Source organism: Polyodon spathula, chromosome 5 (assembly GCF_017654505.1).
Source record: "Polyodon spathula isolate WHYD16114869_AA chromosome 5, ASM1765450v1, whole genome shotgun sequence".
NCBI lineage: Eukaryota > Metazoa > Chordata > Actinopteri > Acipenseriformes > Polyodontidae > Polyodon > Polyodon spathula.
Window position 1 is genome coordinate 73,336,829 of NC_054538.1, and position 20,572 is coordinate 73,357,400.

General features: G+C 38.7%; 1 protein-coding gene across 3 annotated transcripts in view; it reads left to right on the forward strand.

The window, feature by feature from the left end:
- The first annotated feature begins 6,961 nt into the window (after positions 1-6,961).
- The window catches only part of LOC121316293 (sine oculis-binding protein homolog), a 56,947-nt gene continuing 43,336 nt past the window's right edge, over positions 6,962-20,572 (forward strand). For all 3 annotated transcript variants that reach the window (XM_041251275.1, XM_041251276.1, XM_041251277.1), the window contains exon 1: positions 6,962-7,286. In XM_041251275.1, coding sequence (XP_041107209.1) covers positions 7,191-7,286 — 96 coding nt within the window. In that variant the 5' untranslated portion in view covers positions 6,962-7,190. The remainder of the gene's footprint in view (positions 7,287-20,572) is intronic.

Sequence of the window (20,572 nt, forward strand, 5' to 3'; positions counted from 1 at the left end):
CAACACAGCCTCATGTTTCACTCCTATGCTGATGACACCCAGCTCTACTTTAAACTCGACCCTGGAAGCCCCTCTGCCATGGTCCGGCTCTCGGCTTGCATTCAAGACATCAAGGCCTGGATGTCTGCCAGTTTTCTTCAGTTGAACAGTAGCAAATCTGAACTCCTTCTAGTAGGATCTAAAACTCAACTTAAGAATCTAAATATAGCTGCCCTGAACCTTGGAAACTGTCTGCTGCTGCCTTCCCCCACAGTACGAAGCCTTGGTTTACTTCTTGACAGCAACCTCTCCTTTGATGCTGACATCTCCTCCGTGGCCAAAGCTTCCTTCTACCATCCTTACCATTCCCTCCCAGATGCAGAGATACTTTTTCATGCATTTGTCTCCTCTGGACTTGAGCACTACAACTATCTATATGGTGGTCTCCATAAACCGACTGCAGCTGGTCCAGAATGTCGCTGCCAGGATCCTTACCAGATGTAAAAAACGTGATCACATCACCCTCTCCATGTCTTGCCCAGCTGCACTGACTACCTGTAAAGTTCAGGATTATTTTCAAAACTCTCCTGCTCACCTACAATTCCCTTCATCACACAGGTACCAAGTACCTCCTCAACCTGCTGACTCGCTATGTCCCTGCCCTCAAGCAAAAGTGCACCACACTTGGAAAACGCTTGTTTAGCTTGTTTAGCTTCATGGCTCCAACTCTTTGTAACTCTCTCCCAGCTTTGGTGCGTGATGCTCCCACTGTGGCTCGCTTTAAATCAACTCTCAAAACCCACCTGTTCTCTCTTGCTTTTCATGCTCTTTAAGCCTGATATCTGCTATTAGCTCCTGTGTTGCTGCTACTATTTCATGTATTATGCTACTATTATGTATTATGCACTTTCCACTGTATTTAGTGTATTATGCATTGTTTTGTTTTTTTTATTATTGTATATCATGTAATATGCATTTGTAAAGCACTTTGTGATGGAGGTCCACTATGAAAGGCGATATATAAAATATAGATTGATTGATTGATTGATAATAACTAGGGGTGTGATTTATGCATAAAACTGCATCTCAGTACTCCACAAACGATGCTTGGACGCTAGTCACTCAGGTTAGGACAAGCAGTGAAACAAAATACACAAGCATGATTAACACATTGAACTAGTCAAAGTCCATACTACAGTAAGGTCTTGAAATTAATCACATATTGTCCAAGACACATGTATAAACTTCAGTATACTACAACTGTTTGAGTGTGTTTACCGCTATCAAAACAATTACGCTGCTCAGATCATTGTATTGTTATTTACACAATGGATAAAGACACAAAAAACATCAGCGCACTGGATTGCCTCTGTCACATAACCTGAAAACAAACTAGAAACAAGCAGGCAAACATTCAGATGACTGCCTTCATCAGCTCACTTATTGTATTAGTCTTAGATCAGAATTTCTGAATACGCGTTTGCAGAGACTACCATGTCCCTTGTTGAGAATATAGCTGACGCATTTTGACTCAGACCCACAGCTTCTACGTTTATATAAAGTATGTCTAGCAGTTTAGTTTTCCAAAAAAAATCAATTCAGATTTGACTGCCAAGACAGATGAGATTAGACACCAGGCAGAGATCATATTTAAACGCCTCCCTGAATGAATTTTGAATGGGAAAGCAGCAGTTGAGAAGAACACCATCATCTGGAAAAGTCAATGTGACTGCAGTGTGGCAGCTGTATTAGGTCAGAGGTTATGTTTAATTATAAAAAAAATAAAATAATAAAAAATGAATATTCATTTTTCATCTCAAGTGATTTTAATAATGTGACCGAGAAAACACTTTTTGTTTTGGCCCTGTGACCTTCAGACAGTATAGAGTGCAAATTGTTTACTAAAGATGCAACCTTGAACAGTTAATTCTGGATGCATTTTGAGTATTTTTGTTCCTAATGATTTAACAGTAAATAATTAAAAAAAAAAACACACACGCACTCACATCTCCTCACAAGATGACCTTGTAACCTTTGACATTAAGTGACAAAATAATTCTGCTTTCTTTTACTTACAGGTACTTTTGAAACAAAGGAACACAAAAACAGAATGCAATACTGGTGATACTATGTTTTGCATCTAGTACTTTATTTAGGTTAAAAACTTTGCCTATGTTTGCTAAGTACGCCCCCTCCCACCCCCCACCCCCCACACACACAAAGAATAATATTTCTGTTAACAAGCCTCACAATACAATCTTGATACTGCTTAATCCTTGTTCATGATATTTTTGGCTCCTGTTGTCTGAGCCTTGAATATTCCTGGAGTCGAACTAGAAATATGATACAAACGTGCCAGTCTGACAGTGAAAAATCATACTGTCACAAGTTCACTTCCCCACTGCTACAGTACCAGAATGGATTGTTATATTGAATTTAGGTGTATAGGTTATTGCACCCTTGAGCTACAATTTCAAACATGACTGCCTGCATTGTCAGATCACTTTTAGCCTCACAAAGCTTTGAATGGGCACAGAGGTACAATAGTCAGTGTGGAAACAACGCGGGATATGGGGGCCGGGGGGCATGCTAGAAGCAAACTAGAGCTGGTCGTGAAAAGACAGCAACACTATTATAATTAAACAAAATGCTGATTTGTATCCCTATAGGCCTGTCTCTGTGACTAACTTTGGAAAGCAGTACTGTGGTTAAATATGGCTCAGGAGGGGCTCCCGAGTGATGCATCCAGTAAAAGCGCTCACATGGAGTGCAGGATGCGCCCAATAGTCTGGACGTCGCCGGTTTGAGTCCAGGCCATTCCTTTGCCGACCGAGGACAGGAGCTCCCAGGGGGCGGCGCACAATTGGCAGAGCGCCGCCCAGGGGGAGGGAGGGTTAAGTTGGCCAGGGTGTCCTCGGCACACCGCACACCAGCGACCCCTGTGGTCTGGCCGGGCACCTGCGGGCTTGCCTGTAAGCTGCCCACAGCTGCGTTGTCCTTCGACGCAGTAGCTCTGGTTGGCTGCATGGTGGGTCTGCAGTGTGTAAAAAAAGAAGTCGGCTAATGGCACACGTTTCGTGTCAACGCAGGGGTGGTCGTGGTAAGCCGAGCTAAACAAAACAAAATAATTGGACATTACTAAATTGGGGAGAAAATAATAAAAAACTAATTGCCGACTACTAAATTAAAAAAATAAAAATAGAAAATTGCTTAGGTACCACTGGACAGACAGGCCACGTTCAGCTGAATAGGTATTTCTCCTTCCAGTTCAATTTCGTAGACTGAACAGTGCATGGAGTTTGAAACATAGCCTAAATCTAGCATGCCACTACTGGGGTGTGCAAATCATAACGTCCAACGCGCGGGACAAGATTTGTGTGAGGGACAGCACGCTTTACTGTTATACATTGCCCGTTGCGAAAGTACTTTTTTCTTTCTTTGTCACAGCGTCCTGTTGCTATAAAAACTCCTGCAGATTTCTAGGGAGTCACGCAAGGTCCTGCAAAAAATACTGAGCAAGTCTTAAACATACAAATGAAAATTAAAAATATTAAAAATGCGTAACTCTAAAAAAGCAAAAATATATAGAGTACACAAATACACATATCTTTTTCATTCACAATCCCTCAGTCACACAGAGTAACAAATGTATTTAAATTAATGCAACAATACTACTGCATTGCCTTTGTTTACAGTAGGAGCCCGGTAAAGTTTGGCTTCCAGCTCTAGGAAGAATATACTTAAATGTACTTAAATGGGAAAAGCACTAAACTCAGTTGGTTAAAATAGGTTGCATTTCTTAAAAATGGATTAGCAGACAAGATAAAGAAAGGGAAACAAATTGTCAGACAGGGAAGAATACATATAGATCACGTACAGGGCTTCCACTGGATATCTACTTTGAAATACTGCACCAAACCCCAATGCCAGCTTACCATCTATGCCATATTTTCCTGTTGTTTTCGTATCAGAATTCGCTTTAGGCCGGGATAAATACACGAGGGATGTACAGGGGTTCCCCCTCTGTGAGAATCAACTTTGCAGTAAATGGCCCAAAGCGATTCAACCCCGAAAATAGCCCAGTTACTTATTCAATTTGCGGTATGCGAATAAGAAGCTGGAATGCGCTATCTGTGCTACGTTTCCCCACTGTTTTCGTATCAAAATCCGTTTTGGACTTGGATAAATACACATTGGGGATGTAGAGGGGTTTCCCCTCTATGAGAATTAAATAAGTGGCCCAGAGCGATTTAACCCCGGAAATACCCCGGTTACTTATTGAATGTGTGTTACATTTGTGGGACGCAAAGAAGCTGGCGAATAAACAAGCCAACTTTAGCACCGTACATTACTGTGACATGCAAGGCTCAGTCTTAGCCTTATCTGGCTGTATTGAGTTAAGGACGTTTCGTTCCGCTCAAGAACGAAGTAGGATATCCTACAATCTTCTCGGCATCAGAAACAACTTTACTCCAGTTTGACAGAGAGACTGAGACTTCTGCAGCCGCTGATAAAAGCGGAGGCAAATTCTATTGACAGCATTATCAGAAATATGATATTTTATCGTTATGCAAACTAATACCTAATAATAAATTGTGATATATTATTATTATTATTATTATTTAAATAATAATAACGTATGCCGCTTAATAAAATTAAATCTGGGAATACCAACTGTTGAATAAATTTTATTTGGGATGTGTTACACTATTGATAACGTTTCAGAGTATATATATATATAATATATAATATATATATATAGTATATATTATATTATATAATAATATATATATTATATATATATATGATAGAACGCGCTACACAAATGCTAAGCGGTCTTGTCAAACAACGTGATTTCTTTAAACTAGTTTGTGATTTTCCTTATTAACATTTTAAGCGTGTTAGTCTGCAGAATGCCATTGCAATCAATCAGGGTAATATATAACAGTCTAAGCAGAGCTGTTAAAATCTCACGCCACTTGTTAAGGAGGCTGCCATCTTGGGCAAAACAACCTACGTCAGGTCATAAATTAGATTAGAAGGCGTGTGTTGTGTTAACCTTTGAAATGCCACAGAAACAGTTCTGAACGGGCGAGGGGGGGCAGAGAAAGAGCTGAGAAGCAGGGTGCTAAATCAGAGTTACCAAGACATTTGTCACGATATGTTTCCACCCAGTACAGAACAATATTTTAGCAGCACCTGTTAAGAAAAAGTGTGAATGTACCCAGGACACATCAACTTGATTGGGGAATAAGGTGGGATTTTTAAATATAACAGAATTCTCTTTTTAGTGAGTCTTTCATAAAACTATATACAAGAATATACAAGAAACCACATTTAATTTTCAAGAATTTGGATACATTATAGCATACTTAAAAAAAAAAAATTAAATAAAAACAAACAAAAAATGACCTGTGATGACAACTGTGGAGTGGTTATCAAGGTAAGAAATAATATACAACATTTCTGTAGTGAATCTAGGCATTAGGGTATGCCAGATAATTCAGGGAAAGCCTGATCCTTTGTAAAAGAATGAATCGTGTGATATTACCTGTAGCTGGATGGGAGTCGTTGATATTAAATAACCACGTGTTCCATGAAACAGACCACTAAACGTAATAAACAGTTATGGAATTGAGTGACACCTGTGTAGGCATATTAAAAAAAAAGGCTGCAGAAAGCCCAGTCGGGATGATAGGCTGTTGGAACAGTTTGTAAAAATAAAGCTATTGGGCTTTCAACAGTGGATTATTTTAACGTGTTAAGGTAGGACAGAATATCTGCAGAGTACGCATGTACTATAAGGGGAAGCTACGTTTGCCCGTTCAGTTCCTGAAGAGCGCAACACTTTGACTTAAAAATCACTGCTTGTTTTTAGATATAGGACAACGGAGTGAAACAGACTCAACTGCTCTTCCAGTAGAGACGAAATAATGAATCCTTTAAAAAGCTACCTATCACAGATTGGATAGGAAGGGAATCTACAGTGTGGTGTCAAGGTCATTTGGATTTAGAAGACCAGAAAACACATGACTTGGAATGAAGTTGTTATGCTAATTACAGCTATGTTTTTAAAGGCATGATTGTTTTACCAAGAGTGCTTTCCTGACCGCTTTAATTCCCCGGTTACCTATTCTGCATTGCCTGCTGCAGTGTAACAGTAGTCATTTCAACAGGGAAGCAGTTGAGAGAAGCCTTTACCCTGGACTGCTGAAGGCAGTTGTTTTAGAATTACTTTTTGCGTTCTGCACCATGACCATGACGATAATATACTGGATTGTAAACTGGCAATCTCGATTTTCAGATATGAACTAATTCCATTTATTAGGAAGAAATCCCTTAAATTGCATGGCATGCACGCCACAAAACGTTTTGTTTTACTTCGGACTGGAAGTGCTGTATTGTCCAATACATAATGCATTTTCTTACACTGACACGCAGCATCTCCGACATCTCATATTGGCGGTCCACGGCTGCTGTAGGATGATCTTCCTTGTACTAAAGCAATTTGCCTTGTCTCCCCATCTTCTTGCAACAGACTTTTTGCAATATGTAGCTGGCAATTTCTAAAATAATGGAGGGAGAAGCCTTGTCTAGAATTCGGCGCGTTCTAAGAATCACAGCAGAAATCTCAATTTACCAGCTGAAGAATGGTTGAGATAGAAGCTGACAAAAGACATTTCTAAACGAAGTATGGAAGCTGAAAGAAACTTATACACATTCTGCTTTACATATGCGTTCAATCTGCAAAACCAGGGTACCACTAAAATGCCCTTGTGGCCACGGAGAAGGAAGTGATGAGGGACGAGGGAGTAGTTGGTTTTGGTGGATAGGCTTTATTCACACAAGCTGCGAAGCAATCGTTAATGCACATGGAAATGAATCGAGAGTGGAATGGGTAGGAAATAGCCTTCCTGGTATCGGCGCTTCATATTGGGTTACAGCACAAGCCCCTCCCATCTGTCTGGGGTTGTACTAAACCCTTCAGCTGCTGCACAGCGCTCGCTCGCACAAACTAACATACACACAGGGGAAAAAGACAGAAGATGGCTGACTGTATTGAGCATCAGGAACCTCCTTTGGCATCACCAGCTTCACCTAGGCTATCCCCGCGAATGACAGCTCCTGTGTTTCACCTGTAGAAAAAACAAACCGCTCTAGCCCATTTCGGGCAGTGTCTATCGCAAATATTGACAGCAGTGATAGAAAACATGGCAGAGATAGAGAAAGAAGGAAGACCCCCTGAAAATAAAAGAAGCAGAAAACCGGCTCACCCGGTGAAAAGAGAAATAAACGATGAAATGAAGGTAGGGCTGACTTGCTCTGGTTTATGTTTGTTTATTTGTTTGTTTGTTTCTCCCAGTGCTGAAAATCAAGAAAACACAAAAGCGCCGGCTGTCGTTTTCGAAGATGCACTGAGCGCGCCTCAGCTCCGCCTACCGTGTTGAAAACAGACGAATTCAGTCTGCAATGTGGATAATTGACGAACTTTGATTTTTTTTTTTTTTTTTTTTTTTGACATATTGTCAGCAGTCCTGTTCATCCACGTTATTTGGAAAATGGTTCCCAATTCCAAATCTCATACTCGTCTTTGAACGCAACAAATACAACTGATTTACTTTTTTGTACAACTTCAGTGAGGATATATACTGTATTTTCTATCGGTTTAATATCCCTTGGCAATTTAATATTAAATTGTCAAAAATTAGAAGTTACGGGACAGCCTGTAGAGAATACGTAAATGCTTAAATACTTTCTATTTATTTATTTTCACGTCTTGCCTTGCCTTGGAGTTAGCAGATCATACATTATTCCAGTATAAGCGCCAATGTCCAACATCTTTGCGTGGGGGGGTTGTAGAGTGATGCTATTCACCTTCTACAGCAGTGCCTAACGCAGTCGTGCAGAGCAGTGGACCAACCCAGATGCGCTGGAGCAGTAGCGGCACTGCTGTTGTCTCAGGTGGGCACCCCCCGATGCGCTGGTATGGAGTGAACGCTCTGGACAAGAGCACCTTGTGTTGCGGGGTGCGAAATATATACGGCGTATTTCAGTGCTACGCGATTTATGTTCTTTTTATAAATATTTCGTTATTACCGTATTAAGCCGAAGTTTCCAGCGCTAAAGTGGAGGCGTTGTTGCAGTGTTTAGTTTAGGTGACAACTGTCTGAATAAAGGACCGCGTAAAGGATGTGAGTGGATGTGCTATGACAGTTTATGGAATCCGAAGTTTAGAAAATGCAGCTGTGATGTAGTGAAATTAGTCTGCCGCCCTTATTTAGCTGGTAAGAGAAGCCCATTTTTGGATCCGTCTTGGTCTTCAATGTCATATTCCTGTTTACAAATTATTTGAATCATAAACACCCTAAAAGCAGCAATTGCTATATTTTACATATTACCTTCTGTCTTTTCACGGTTACTACGACTGTACTTAAATTATGACGTAACAGTTTTGTTTACACTATCAGAGGTTCCATTGTTTAAAATTGCCGGCGTAGGCACGGACTGAGGACATTGCGTTAATGAACACACTTAAAAAATAAATAAATAGGTAGCATTGTAGACTGTATGTAAAATGTATTTAATGGCAATGTGTGCTGGAAAATTACTTTCGTAAAAAAATAATTATAGATTAAAAAGGGTATCAGGTAATTTGCGTAACAATCTATTTATAGCAAAAAAAACAAATACGGTACCCTGTGTTATTTGGACTACATCTTGTAATTTATATGGCATAAAGCCATTTTTAACGGGACAAAGTACACCACAAGAAAAGGTCAAAGGTCAGTAGAATAATACTAGACGATTATATGTTGTGGTTAAAAAAAGAGTTTGGTTTAATTTGTACAAAATACCATTAAACGTTCATAAGGGGGTAATGGAAATCTGTGCTATTTTGTGTACGCTATAGGAACTGCAGCTTTTCGTATTCCATGGGGTCTAGAATTACAAATTAACTAATTTTAATCAAAGCATGTGAAATGTTATCCTGCTAACTGGTTGCGTACAAAGGCTGACTGTGCTGGATCTAGTATTAGGTTTGTTTTGTTTACTTTGGCGGCAGGCACACTTCGTGGTTTGGGAGACGGTTGTTGTTAATATAACTGATGTTTGTCTGAGCTGCAGGGAAGAAACAAAATCAGCGTTGTGTGAAAGGTGGAAAAATAACTAGTCTTTCATTAATGCTCTAAAAAACAACAACAACAAAGGACATATAATTAACCCTCTGAAAAGATTTAAATATTCTGCTCACTGACAGAAATGTTTTTTTGGTACAGTTATAGAAGTTATCCACCAAGCTTATGCATCTTGTCATGTCGTTTTTTTGTGTTCTCCATGTGATAAAATACCAACTGCAGAATGAAAAGTACATAGTGCTGTGAGAACTGAAAGGACAGTGTGACTTCTAAATGCTGCTATACTTTTGATATTTCTGTTGCATTTTATTATTATTATTATTATTATTATTATTATTATTATTATTATTATTATTATTATTATTATTTATTGTATGTAACTAGAATACAGTACATCTTTTTAAAATATGGTGCAAAATATGTGTATCATTTTATGTAGGAAATTGACCATGTGCAGTGGAGCGCTATAGCTTTAATCAAGAAGTGGGTGTTGGTTTTTAAAAACACAAATTATAATGGAAGACTCCTTGACTATTCCTTCCTATTTTGCAGCCTTCTTTATAGTACTGATACATTAGTCTGTACAATAGTTGCAGTGGGTGTACTGTACAGTATTTCTTAACTCAGCAAAGGCAGAAATTTATTATTAAATTGTTCAACATGTATTTAAAAAAAAAAAAGAAAAGCATAGATCTTTGCAGGCTTTTGCAGAGCTGTCAGACGTCATAATTGGTGGTTGATTTGTAGGTTTGTCAAAATGCAGCTATCTGACAACACATTTTCCTCTAAGTTTCTGGGCATTCCCTTACATCTGAGTGTCAAACTACAGTATACAATAATACAAAAACTACAGCATACAGTAAGATTATCCCATGGAACTTGGGAGGATAGGAAAATGCATTAAAGCAGGATGAAGAACCGGTTGTCATAAAGTAGAAGCCATAGTGTAGTATTTCACAGTTTGAAGGCAGCCCCCCCATTGAGATTTAAGTGTTCTCCCAGAAGGGATATAGCATCAGAGCCCAGTGGCTGCTGCAGCTCCACGATCTGAGACCTGAGCCTTGAAGAAACAGAAAATGGATTCATCTGTAGAATTGCAAAATAGTCAAGTGCTGTATTGTTTGCAGACTTGAACAAATTGTAACAAACTAATTTAAAAGGAGTCTTATTTATGTAAAAAATATATATATGTATATTTTTTATTTTAAAAAAGTACACAATGTGCTCTTGTGAGGGATCGTATCTAGAAAAACAAGAGTCTGTCTGTGTTTCCCTACTCTGAACTGCTTTCATCTGAACCAGTGTAAAATAAGCCGTGGTAAGTAATCAGGGTAAGGCACAGAGAAAGGAATGTATACAGTAATAGGCAGCCTAAGCTGTAAAAACTGAAATCTGAGCTTTTGCGGCAGATCTGATATCAAGGCTTTAAGGTAGGGGAAATGAAAGAGATGTAGGGGAGGGAGGGGGGAATTGGAAAAGTCAGCTTGGAAAGTGTTAGGAGTAGAAGGGCCCCCTCAGGGAAACTTGGCTCTGGATTAGGGAATTTTATCATGGTATACAGTGACCTACTCAGATTTCAGCCCACACTGGATCAGGTTGCTTCTCCCTCCTTTGCAAAAAGAAAGTGATTGCTGTGCTGATTTATTTTATTTTTCCCCCCTCTCTTCTCAAAGGGTTACAAAAAGGCCACTGCTTTACTGTTTAAAGTTTTTCGGGGTTTAGGATAACAAGCTTTTTTTTTTTTTTTTTTTTTTTTTTGAATGACCCTTAATTGCTTTCATTGTCCAGGGCTTTCCCTTCTAGATTGATAACACCCGGTATTGACAGCACAGAACACAATCTTTTGGTATGTGTGGTTTGAAAATGTTGCATTGGCAAGGTTGTCACTGACCGTTCAGCAGCGAGACGACTAAGAGCTAATACGGTTTGCTGTTTGTATTGCCTAGGCGATTATGTTTCCTTTTTGGTAATATCCTGTCTTCTGTAAGTGACAGGGTAACAAATCTGAATTTGATACAGTGTAGTGCTATTTGTGCAAAAGAAAATAAAAGAAGTGCATGAGTCTGCATAGTTTTGCAGATTGCGTTTCTGTAAAGAAAAAACAAGCTATAGTGTTTTATCCATAATGACCTTCGTAGCTTCCATATTTATTTTTTTCTTATCTCTTTCAGATAGCTGCTTATTCATTTTTTAATTACAGCAATTTAAAGTGGGCAGAATATATAAAAATATGTATATGAAAAATGAAAAGTGATGAATGTATCAATGTGTTTGTGTAAAAAACCTCTTGAGGCAATCTATTAGAAAACATTGGCCATTGTGCACTTACAATGTGTGGTGCATCCTTACATTACCAATAAACATTGGGATACTGTTATTGAGCAACCTTAGCTGCATTTCTAAGGTCTAATACAACTTACTATAAGGTAGACCAAACTGTTATCATTTACTAGAGTATGCTATTGTATAGTATATCTTTTTATTTTTATTTGTTAATTCTTTAACCAGAAAAAAAAAAAAAAAACATTGAGACAAGGCCTCTTTCACAAGTGTGTCCTGGCAAGATGACCAGAAACAGACAGCAGTAATTTCACATCTCTAAAAACAGCATCACTCTAAAAGACAAACACATCATACAGTCAATCTGGGATCAGAAACATTTACACCTCAGTAATTCTTAGAACCTACATATTAGTCATTGTTTTTTGTTTAGCTGATACATTTGGGTTATTTATCTGATGTTCTTTCATGTCAAAGATACTCTGGCCCAGACTATTCCATGCCACAGGGGTCCTGTAGCTAAATGCTGACCAGCCAACCCAGGAGCTTCTCCAAAGCACTTGATAAATAAGTGTAAGGCTAGATATACTTGGGTATATTTACCTAGCAACAAACCTAGGTAACCTAGCAACAAACCTATTATAGTTTTACACACAAAGTACACAAAGTAATTGCCTTCTACAATGAAGTGACATCCAGTTTAAAGAAGCCAGTAAGTGGCAGCGATGGGTTGAGGGTGGCATTCTAATACAAATCTGGCTGCTTTGTTTGTTAGTCGATCCAGTTTTTTTTTTCTTTAATTACTCAACAGAGGCATGTAAAAATAAAGCATCACCATAATCAAAGGAAGAATACAGTTCTTTATAACATGATTTGTACTTGAAAGTGTAACGTTTTTTCGCTGTCAAAAGAAAAAAACGTTTTTGAGCTGTTTTTCTGTGAGAGTTAAAATATGCAGATCAGACTTCAGCAGTGGATCCAGCCAGATCCCAAGGTATTTATAACTGTCTACCAGTAGGTCTCCAGTCAATGAATGAAGGATTAAGTTTTGTTTCAAACTTTTAAATTTAGGTCTAAAAAAACTTTTTTTTTTTTTTTTTTTTTTTTTTTTTTAAGTAACAGCTTTAAATTCCAAAAACGTTGTTGTATAATATTGAAAGCCTTTTGGAATTTTTTAATTGTGTCTGTGCCAGAGTATCCATCAGTATAAAACACTGTATCATCTGCATATAGATGACAATGGACTCCATTCAGATTCGGATACTCCTCATCAATACACTGTGAAAACAGTGCAATACCCGTGATAGAGCCCTGTGGTACACCTTTGCTTATCTCTAAGACAGAAGACAATTTACCTCCTCCCTTTACCTGTTGTTGTCTATCTGTTAAGTAACTATGGAACCAGTCAGTGGCTTTATTAGACCCCCAACCTATCACATAACCTGTGGTCCACAGTATCTAAAGCCTTGGACAGATCAATAAAGACTGCAGCCGGCACCTGCTTACTGTTCAAGCCACTTGAAATATCATCAACCACTTTAGTCACTGCTGTTATTGTCCCATGGCCTGATCTAAAACTGGACTGGATTGGGGACAGCAGGTTGTTTGAGTCAATAAAGGCTTTCAGCTTACCCAGCACCAACTTCTCCAAACATTTTGCCAGAACAGGCAATAGTGATATTGGTCTGTAATTGACAACCTCCATTTGAGTACCTCCCTTATGTACTGGTACCAAACAGATGTGTCGGAGGGTATGAAATAATATTACTAGCCAATTTTAGAAAGAAAGGCAACTGTTGATAAGCTCCAGCCCCTTAGAAGTATCCAAGCCTTGTAATAATGCACACACAGTTGATGCCACATTCTTAAAATCTCATTTAACAGTACCAATTGTTTCTTGTCTATTAAAAGAAGAAACATGTCTTGAGAGCTGAGGGGGATCCTCTTTCTCGTACATACCAGAATCACCATTAAATGCATTACTAGCTTGTATAAAATACAGGTTAAAGGCATTAATAATATTTCCCAGACCCTGAACTTGTTCAGCTCCAGTGTTAAATTCTGTTGGCAAACCTTTTAAAGAGCAGGTACCACCTCTAGATTTTAAAATATTTAGACTTGCAACAAAGTTAACAAAGTACACAGGTTTCTAAGTTGTCTATCGCGCACCTAGTTCTCATTATGACCACTAATTCGTACCTTCTTCCAGGCTAAATCTCGTAAAGAGCAGTTAACTTCATGGTGATCCATGGAGAACACTGATACACGCCTGCCGTTGTTTAAATGCTGCAATGGTGTTAGCCAGCTAAGCAGACCTTTCTGGGTGTGTTTGTCAAAGTAAGGTTAGTTGTTGTTTTTTTCAGGTTCTTTAGAGTAGGTATGTTAATAAGTTGCCTAAAGTTATGTTCATCACATGATACTTAAAAATAATCAGTGTCATTAAGTCAGTGTAATGAAGACTCTTATCTTGTTTTCCAAGGTCTAAGCCATTGCAGCAAAGTAGCACATTCAAGCAATCGTCAGAGGTTATACCAGCTACTACACAAGAATGATTTTCCAAGAGACTAGTGTGCCCAGGTTTATTCACTACCCCATTGGGTGGGGACACTGGCATTATAGCTAATTACACCAAACCTAATATGCTGATACGAACAGAAAAGGTGCCTAACAGGTGCCCCTCTGGATCAGTTGAGTAGCTCCCTTCTAGGATGTAGTTAGGACATGCTCCAGTAAAATATGGTAGTATCTCCAACAACCTCTTTTTTCTAATATTCTGTAACTTGTACAAGAGTGTGAAGATTTTGTGGTATTCGTTCCTAAGAAGTCAATAGATTGCAGCATGCATAGTCAAATTTAATTCATTCTTTTGTAATGCTTTTGAAATGTCAAAGTTAGATGGTGCTTTGTTTCCAAATAGCTCCACTGCACTTGATGTTTGACCAATAATAAACATGTAGATGTTTGTCAGAGGGTTATTTGTGGATATGATAATGACATCTAGTGTTTCAGTTGTTATTTTTCTTAGACTGTGCTAGCTTTGTAGTTGGAAATGCAAGTGCACTAACATGCAGCCAGTGATGCTGATGCCTGTGAACAGGAGCCAAATCTGTTCATTTTAAATTGCTTATTGTATTTAAAATACAGTAGTATGTTATATTGCCTTGACATGTCTATACATTTGTCAACCCTCACTGTCTATCCTGCAAATATACATTTTTTAATTTTATTTATTTATTTTTAATGCCAACATTCAGTCCTTAAGAGGTAATTCTCAGATTCAGGAAAGATTTTTATATTCATAAACATTTAATTGAGAAGTATTTGAAGTTGTTCATCAATGGCAGATGGAAACAAAATATACAGGCTTCACTATAATGAACCCCCATGTGACCTGGAGAAATGTTCGTTATATCAGGGTGTTCACTATAATAGTGTTTGGCATTTTTCTGTATCAGAATAATGACAAAACGGCAAATTTGAATTGAACATCAATATAGTACTTTTATGAAGATTCTTTCACATTGATCAACATTTAAACGATATTGTGGCAAGGTGCTCGTGTCACATGTGTGGGTAACCCAATTGCAAGACAGAGACGTAGGAGTTGGAGTTGAAACGCCGGCACAGGCATGCAGGATTTATTAAACACAAAACAAAAAGTAAACAAATGCGTCATGTGATGCCACCAATGATGGCAACGCACAGAGGACACAGAAGGATACAGAAGACAGGCAGGCAGCAAGTCTCAATTGAGCGTCCATCTGTAAACAATCATTTGATCAAACATGACAACTCCAAAAAGCACACAAAACAAACCTGTTTCCACATTTAAATTACACCAACACTAATTTCCCCCTGTGCAGGGAAATCACCCAGCTACAGGTACATTTAAAAGAAAACAGTAAAGAAATGAAAAGGGAAAGATTGTACATTTACATGCTGAATACAGTAATTACATGTCCTTTCTCTTGGGGGGGAACTATCCAGCATAGATTGTTCCTCACGCGGTTGCCTGGTTGCAGTTTGTGTGAAGATGACAGACAGGCAACGATTTCATTCGTCATGCATGATTCGTACTACAATAGATCAACTTTGAATTAGCGTTATCTTTGAATTAGTCAACCATGGTCTTTGTTTTCACTGAGAATAACACACTTGACACTGGAGAAAGTTCACTGTCAGTCAGTACTGAGATCTTTGTATCCGGGTCGATCCTGTACGTGGTCATTCTAATCTGGCTAATTTGCATTGAAAAAATCAGGTCTTGGTGTTAGGATCCTTAAAAACGGGTGTGCGTTATAAGAAGGGTTTGTTATAGTGAATTTAGCCTGTATATGTAAAACTCTAAGCAGCTACAAGCATGATCTCCCTATAGTATCAAGTAGAGATCTAAGATGTCAGTTTTCTGTTTACAGCATGTTTTTGCAAGCCCCACATCTTGGTTCCTTCCTGGCACATAGACTACTGCAATGCAATTTGATTAGAGCATACAGTAGCCAGGTCGATCAAGTACACATCATGGCCCTGGTTATCGTAGATCTCTCCCGGAATGCTCTGAGGGGTGATTCGAGACTTTGCCCATCCTGGAGCTAATGAATTGCACTGAGGCCATTAGGGTTCTCCGTAGTGCCTCAACAGCTAAAGGCACTCTTCTCTGTCAATTGAGTACCATGAAAACTATGGAGCATAGAGTAACAATTAGAAACACCAGCTGTGAAGGAAATGTATTATTATGATGATCCAAAAAACAGTGTTTTTATATTTCAAAGTTAGCCACTGTTAAAGTAGTTAACTGCATTGGGAAGGTTAAGCCATATCCATACTGACCAGTTCAACCACCAAGGCTGTTTCCGGGTTACATTGCAATTAAAGAGCTGTAAACGGCGTGTTTTGTTGCGTATTTTATACATTTAAACAGCAGATTTACCTTTTAAAAATCTTGTTGTATCTTCATCGGTCGTTCACCGTCTGATATTGGTGGATCAGCAGTCTGAGGTTTCTAACGTAGAATATTGCTCTAATCTGAACCTGATTTGCTGAAATTGAAATGTACTTAGGAGTGAGAGAAGTTTGAATTGAAAGATGCAGCAGCACTTCTTTTGTATCTCTGATACCGATGGGCACGTTGGCGATGGCTGCTATCACCTAACATAGAAAAATGTGTCCTATTATATTATAATTGGGGACAGTGAGAAAATTACATTTTTGGGGTGTCCATCGCTGAAAACGTATATTAAATAATGCATTCACATTTTGCCGTATAAATTATGTATATACAGTTTTTTGTTTTGTCTCATAAAAACAATTTCAAATGTTTTGGTGCATTTTTAAAACTCTTTCGTTATGGTACGCTTTGATTACATTCAAATTAAATACTGAAATAAAGAATTTGTTTTAGTAAACAACCTTTTCTCCTATAAGGTAAATAATTAATAAGAAATCTCACAAACGTGCGTTCTGTTCATGAAGAATCACTGCGGTATGAAATGCTTAAGATGTTCCCTTTCCAGCCCTGATTTAATGAATATATTCTTTACAGTGAATTATCTGCATTTATTTTACAGGTGCTTAGACAATACAGAATGGGTAAGCTCTTAATTCCTCGATTCTACAATGGTTTGCACCATTCTAAGAGGAGATGCAAAGTTTTTGGAGGGTCAGCAATTGCCCAAGTGCAAGGCAAAAATCCTTACATCTCATTCTGTTCATTTTGAATACATTTCAATGTCATTTAAATGGATTAATGATGGCAAAGTGCTAATTTGATAGCGGGTGCAGAACGTCAGGTAAAAACCATTCTTTACACCCACTGCATTTTTAATGACTGCTAAAGTTCCTCTTTCCGCTAGCTAAACACGTTTTTTGACACCAATATCGGTGTTTTGCAGCTGCAGATTACCACACGTATCCTTATATTGGACCCAGAGTGTAATGAAGGTTATTATGTACTTTTTATTGGCACTGCCCTGGAGCTGGTTGTCAGGAATGAGACCAGTGTTACATTATAGGAAGCAATTTATCAGCCATTTGAGGTCACTCCTGAGACTTCCTTAGGCTTTCTTCATCACAAGTCATTTGCAAGTTTTCTTCGCCTTTCCTGCAAGTCTGGCCCTTCAAACTCACAGATAAGAACTGAGGGAAGCTGCGATGTCTACGGGAATCCAAACTGAAAACATTCTTGTTTCTGCTGACCATTGGAGATTTTGATGAATTCTTGATTTCTTTTATGTAGAAGTATTTGGAATGCAACAGCTGAAGTAAGTTTGTATTATAAGACTGTTGTAATGGTGTCTGTAGTAAATGCAGTGTTCTGAGCAGGAGAAGTAACAGTAACTGTACAGTGCAGACAGGACAATCTGCTCTGTATTGTCTCTGTAGTTATACAGTGCCGACCGCTTGCACCGTACAGGATTATTTCGGGCAGCCATTTATATCGGACAAATAGCCGTTTGCCATTCCCATTGATTTCAATAACAAAGACATAACTTACCCCATGTTAAGCATGGCGTATATTTCAGGCAAGCTCAGCTGTTTGGATCTTGTTATGTGCCATTCACGTAGATGTAAATAACAAACCAACTGCTTATTACTGTAGGAATCGCTCTTACTAATCCAGCAAGCAGCTGTTTTCACCTCGTTACCATGCCATTTACATAGATTTCAATACAAAAGGCAGCACTTTACTGTAGTAAAAGCTTGATCGATCAATCGGCTGTTTGCACCTCGTTACTGAATAATTACTCCTGTACTGTACCTTGGCTATTTAATCCCTGTACGCATTCCCAGTTTGAAAAAACAACACTGACTGCAACAGCAAGCATGGCTGGAAAGAGAAAAGTGACGTGCATCAGCACGAAAATTCAGTGTAAGTTTTTTGCGCTTTTTATTACATTCATAGGTAATTAATACATCTTTTTATTAGCGTAGTGAGTGTCTTAATACAGATTTGTAACCGCATACACGCTTGTTTTTTTTTATTACTGTGCTGGCGATTGGGGGACATTTTGAATGTCAGGTTATTGTGTGTGAGTTTATACCGTCCATCTCTTACTGTGGGTGAAATGTATTAATTTTTTTACAGAATTTAACATCCAGTTGCAGTATTCCATCACATATCTGACTGCTTTTTGACCAGAGGAAGGACAGATATGTAAAAAGTAGGATGAATGAACCCTGTTAAAATGCCATTATGCACAGCTGTAACTATGAATATTTTCACACGATTGTTTTGAGATTCAGCTTTTATTAGGGCGCTCCCCTGAATCCCATGTTTAGAAAGATACAGGGTATTAATGCTTGTGACAGAGTAGCCGTCTGCCGTGTGGGTGCGTGCATTCGCTGCTGAGTGACAGGCAGGAGATCGAGACAGATCGTGAAGTTGCTACGCCCCGCAGGCGAATAGGATTTATCAACACACTGAACAGCGCACGTGACGCTAGCAGCAGTGGCAGCGCACAGAGCACATAAAACACAGTGTACGAAAACTTTGGTAGGATCTGTAATCTCTGAAATAATCTTCTGTGTTCAATAAAAAACTAACTTTGCTGAAGGGGTTGAGCATGACGGATAAACTGCTAGGGTGGATATGTTATGGCCGGATACGCAATGGATTACTGGCGTGGTGTGTGTGTGTGTGTGTGTGTGTGAGTATGTGTGTGTATGCATGTACAGTGTGTGTGTGTGTGTGTGTGTGTGTGTGTGTGTGTGTGTGTGTGTGTGTGTGTGTGTGTGTGTGTGTGTCTATATATATATATATATATATATATATATATATATATATATATATATATATATATATATATATATATATATATATATATATACACACACACACACATATACAGTACCAGTCAAAAGTTTGAGTAAACCTGCTTGAAACCAGGTTTTTCATGATTATCTATGCTTTTAACTGTATAAACTTGTCTGTAAACACTTAATATTTCATTATATGATACGTGTTCTTGTATAAGCTGATAATCATAAGTGATTCTGATTCATGTTCTCTGAGTTAACTAGCATATTACCTAATTAACCTTTTGTCATCAATTATTGTTAACCGGTGAGGGTCCATGATTACTATAAATATAGGTAGCATGGGCACAAGTTTGTCATTCCTGAATGTAAGGGAGAAGAAAATTGCAAAATACGCTCAGTTAAGCAAAGAAAAAAGACAGTCTAATTACTTTAAGAAATGAAGGTCAATCTTTAAGACAAATTGCAAAAACTTTGCTAATGTCTGTAACTGCTGTGGCCAAGACCATCAGATGAAGAAACTGGCACTCGTGAGAACCGAACAAGGTCAGGCAGGCCAAGGGTGACCTCAGAATCGGAGAACAAATTCATTCAAGTCACAAGTCTGTGAAACCGACAATTAACTGCCCCTGAAATACAAGCTCAGCTAAATGCTACTAGAAGTACAGATGTTTCAACATCAACTGTTCAGAGGAGATTGCGTGAAGCTGGCCTCACTGGAAGAATTGCTGCAAAGAAACCATTGTTAAGAGTGCAGAATAAGAGGAAGAGACTTGCCTGGGCCAAAAAACACAAAAACTGGACGTTTGAGGAGTGGAAGTCGGTCTTATGGACCAATGAGTCAAAATTTGAAATATTTGGGTCCAACTGCAGAGTATTTGTAAGATGCAGAGAGGGTGAGCTCATGAGTTCTGCATGTGTGGTTCCCACTGTCAAGCATGGAGGAGGCAGTGTCATGGTCTGGGGTTGCTTTGCTGGTGACAGAGTTGGTGATCTTTACCAAGTCCATGGCAAGCTCAACCAGCATGGCTATCATAGCATACTTCAGAGGCATGCCATTCAATCAGGATTACGGCTAGTTGGGCAGTCCTTCATTCTTCAGCAAGATAATGACCCGAAACACACCTCAAAGTTGTGCAAGAACTATCTGGCGAAGAAGGAAAGTGAAGGACAACTCAATCTAATGACCTGGCCTGCCCAGTCTCCAGACCTCAATCCCATAGAACTTGTATGGGACAAACTGGATAGAAGAGTCAAAGCAAAGCTACCCACAAGTACCCTTCATCTCTGGGAATTGCTGCAGAACTGCTGGGAAGACATGTCAGGTGATTTCCTTCTGAAACTAGTTACCCGAATGCCTCGTGTTTGTGAGGCTGTTATTAAGGCAAAGGGTGGCTATTTTGAGGAATGCAAGAATTTAGAGA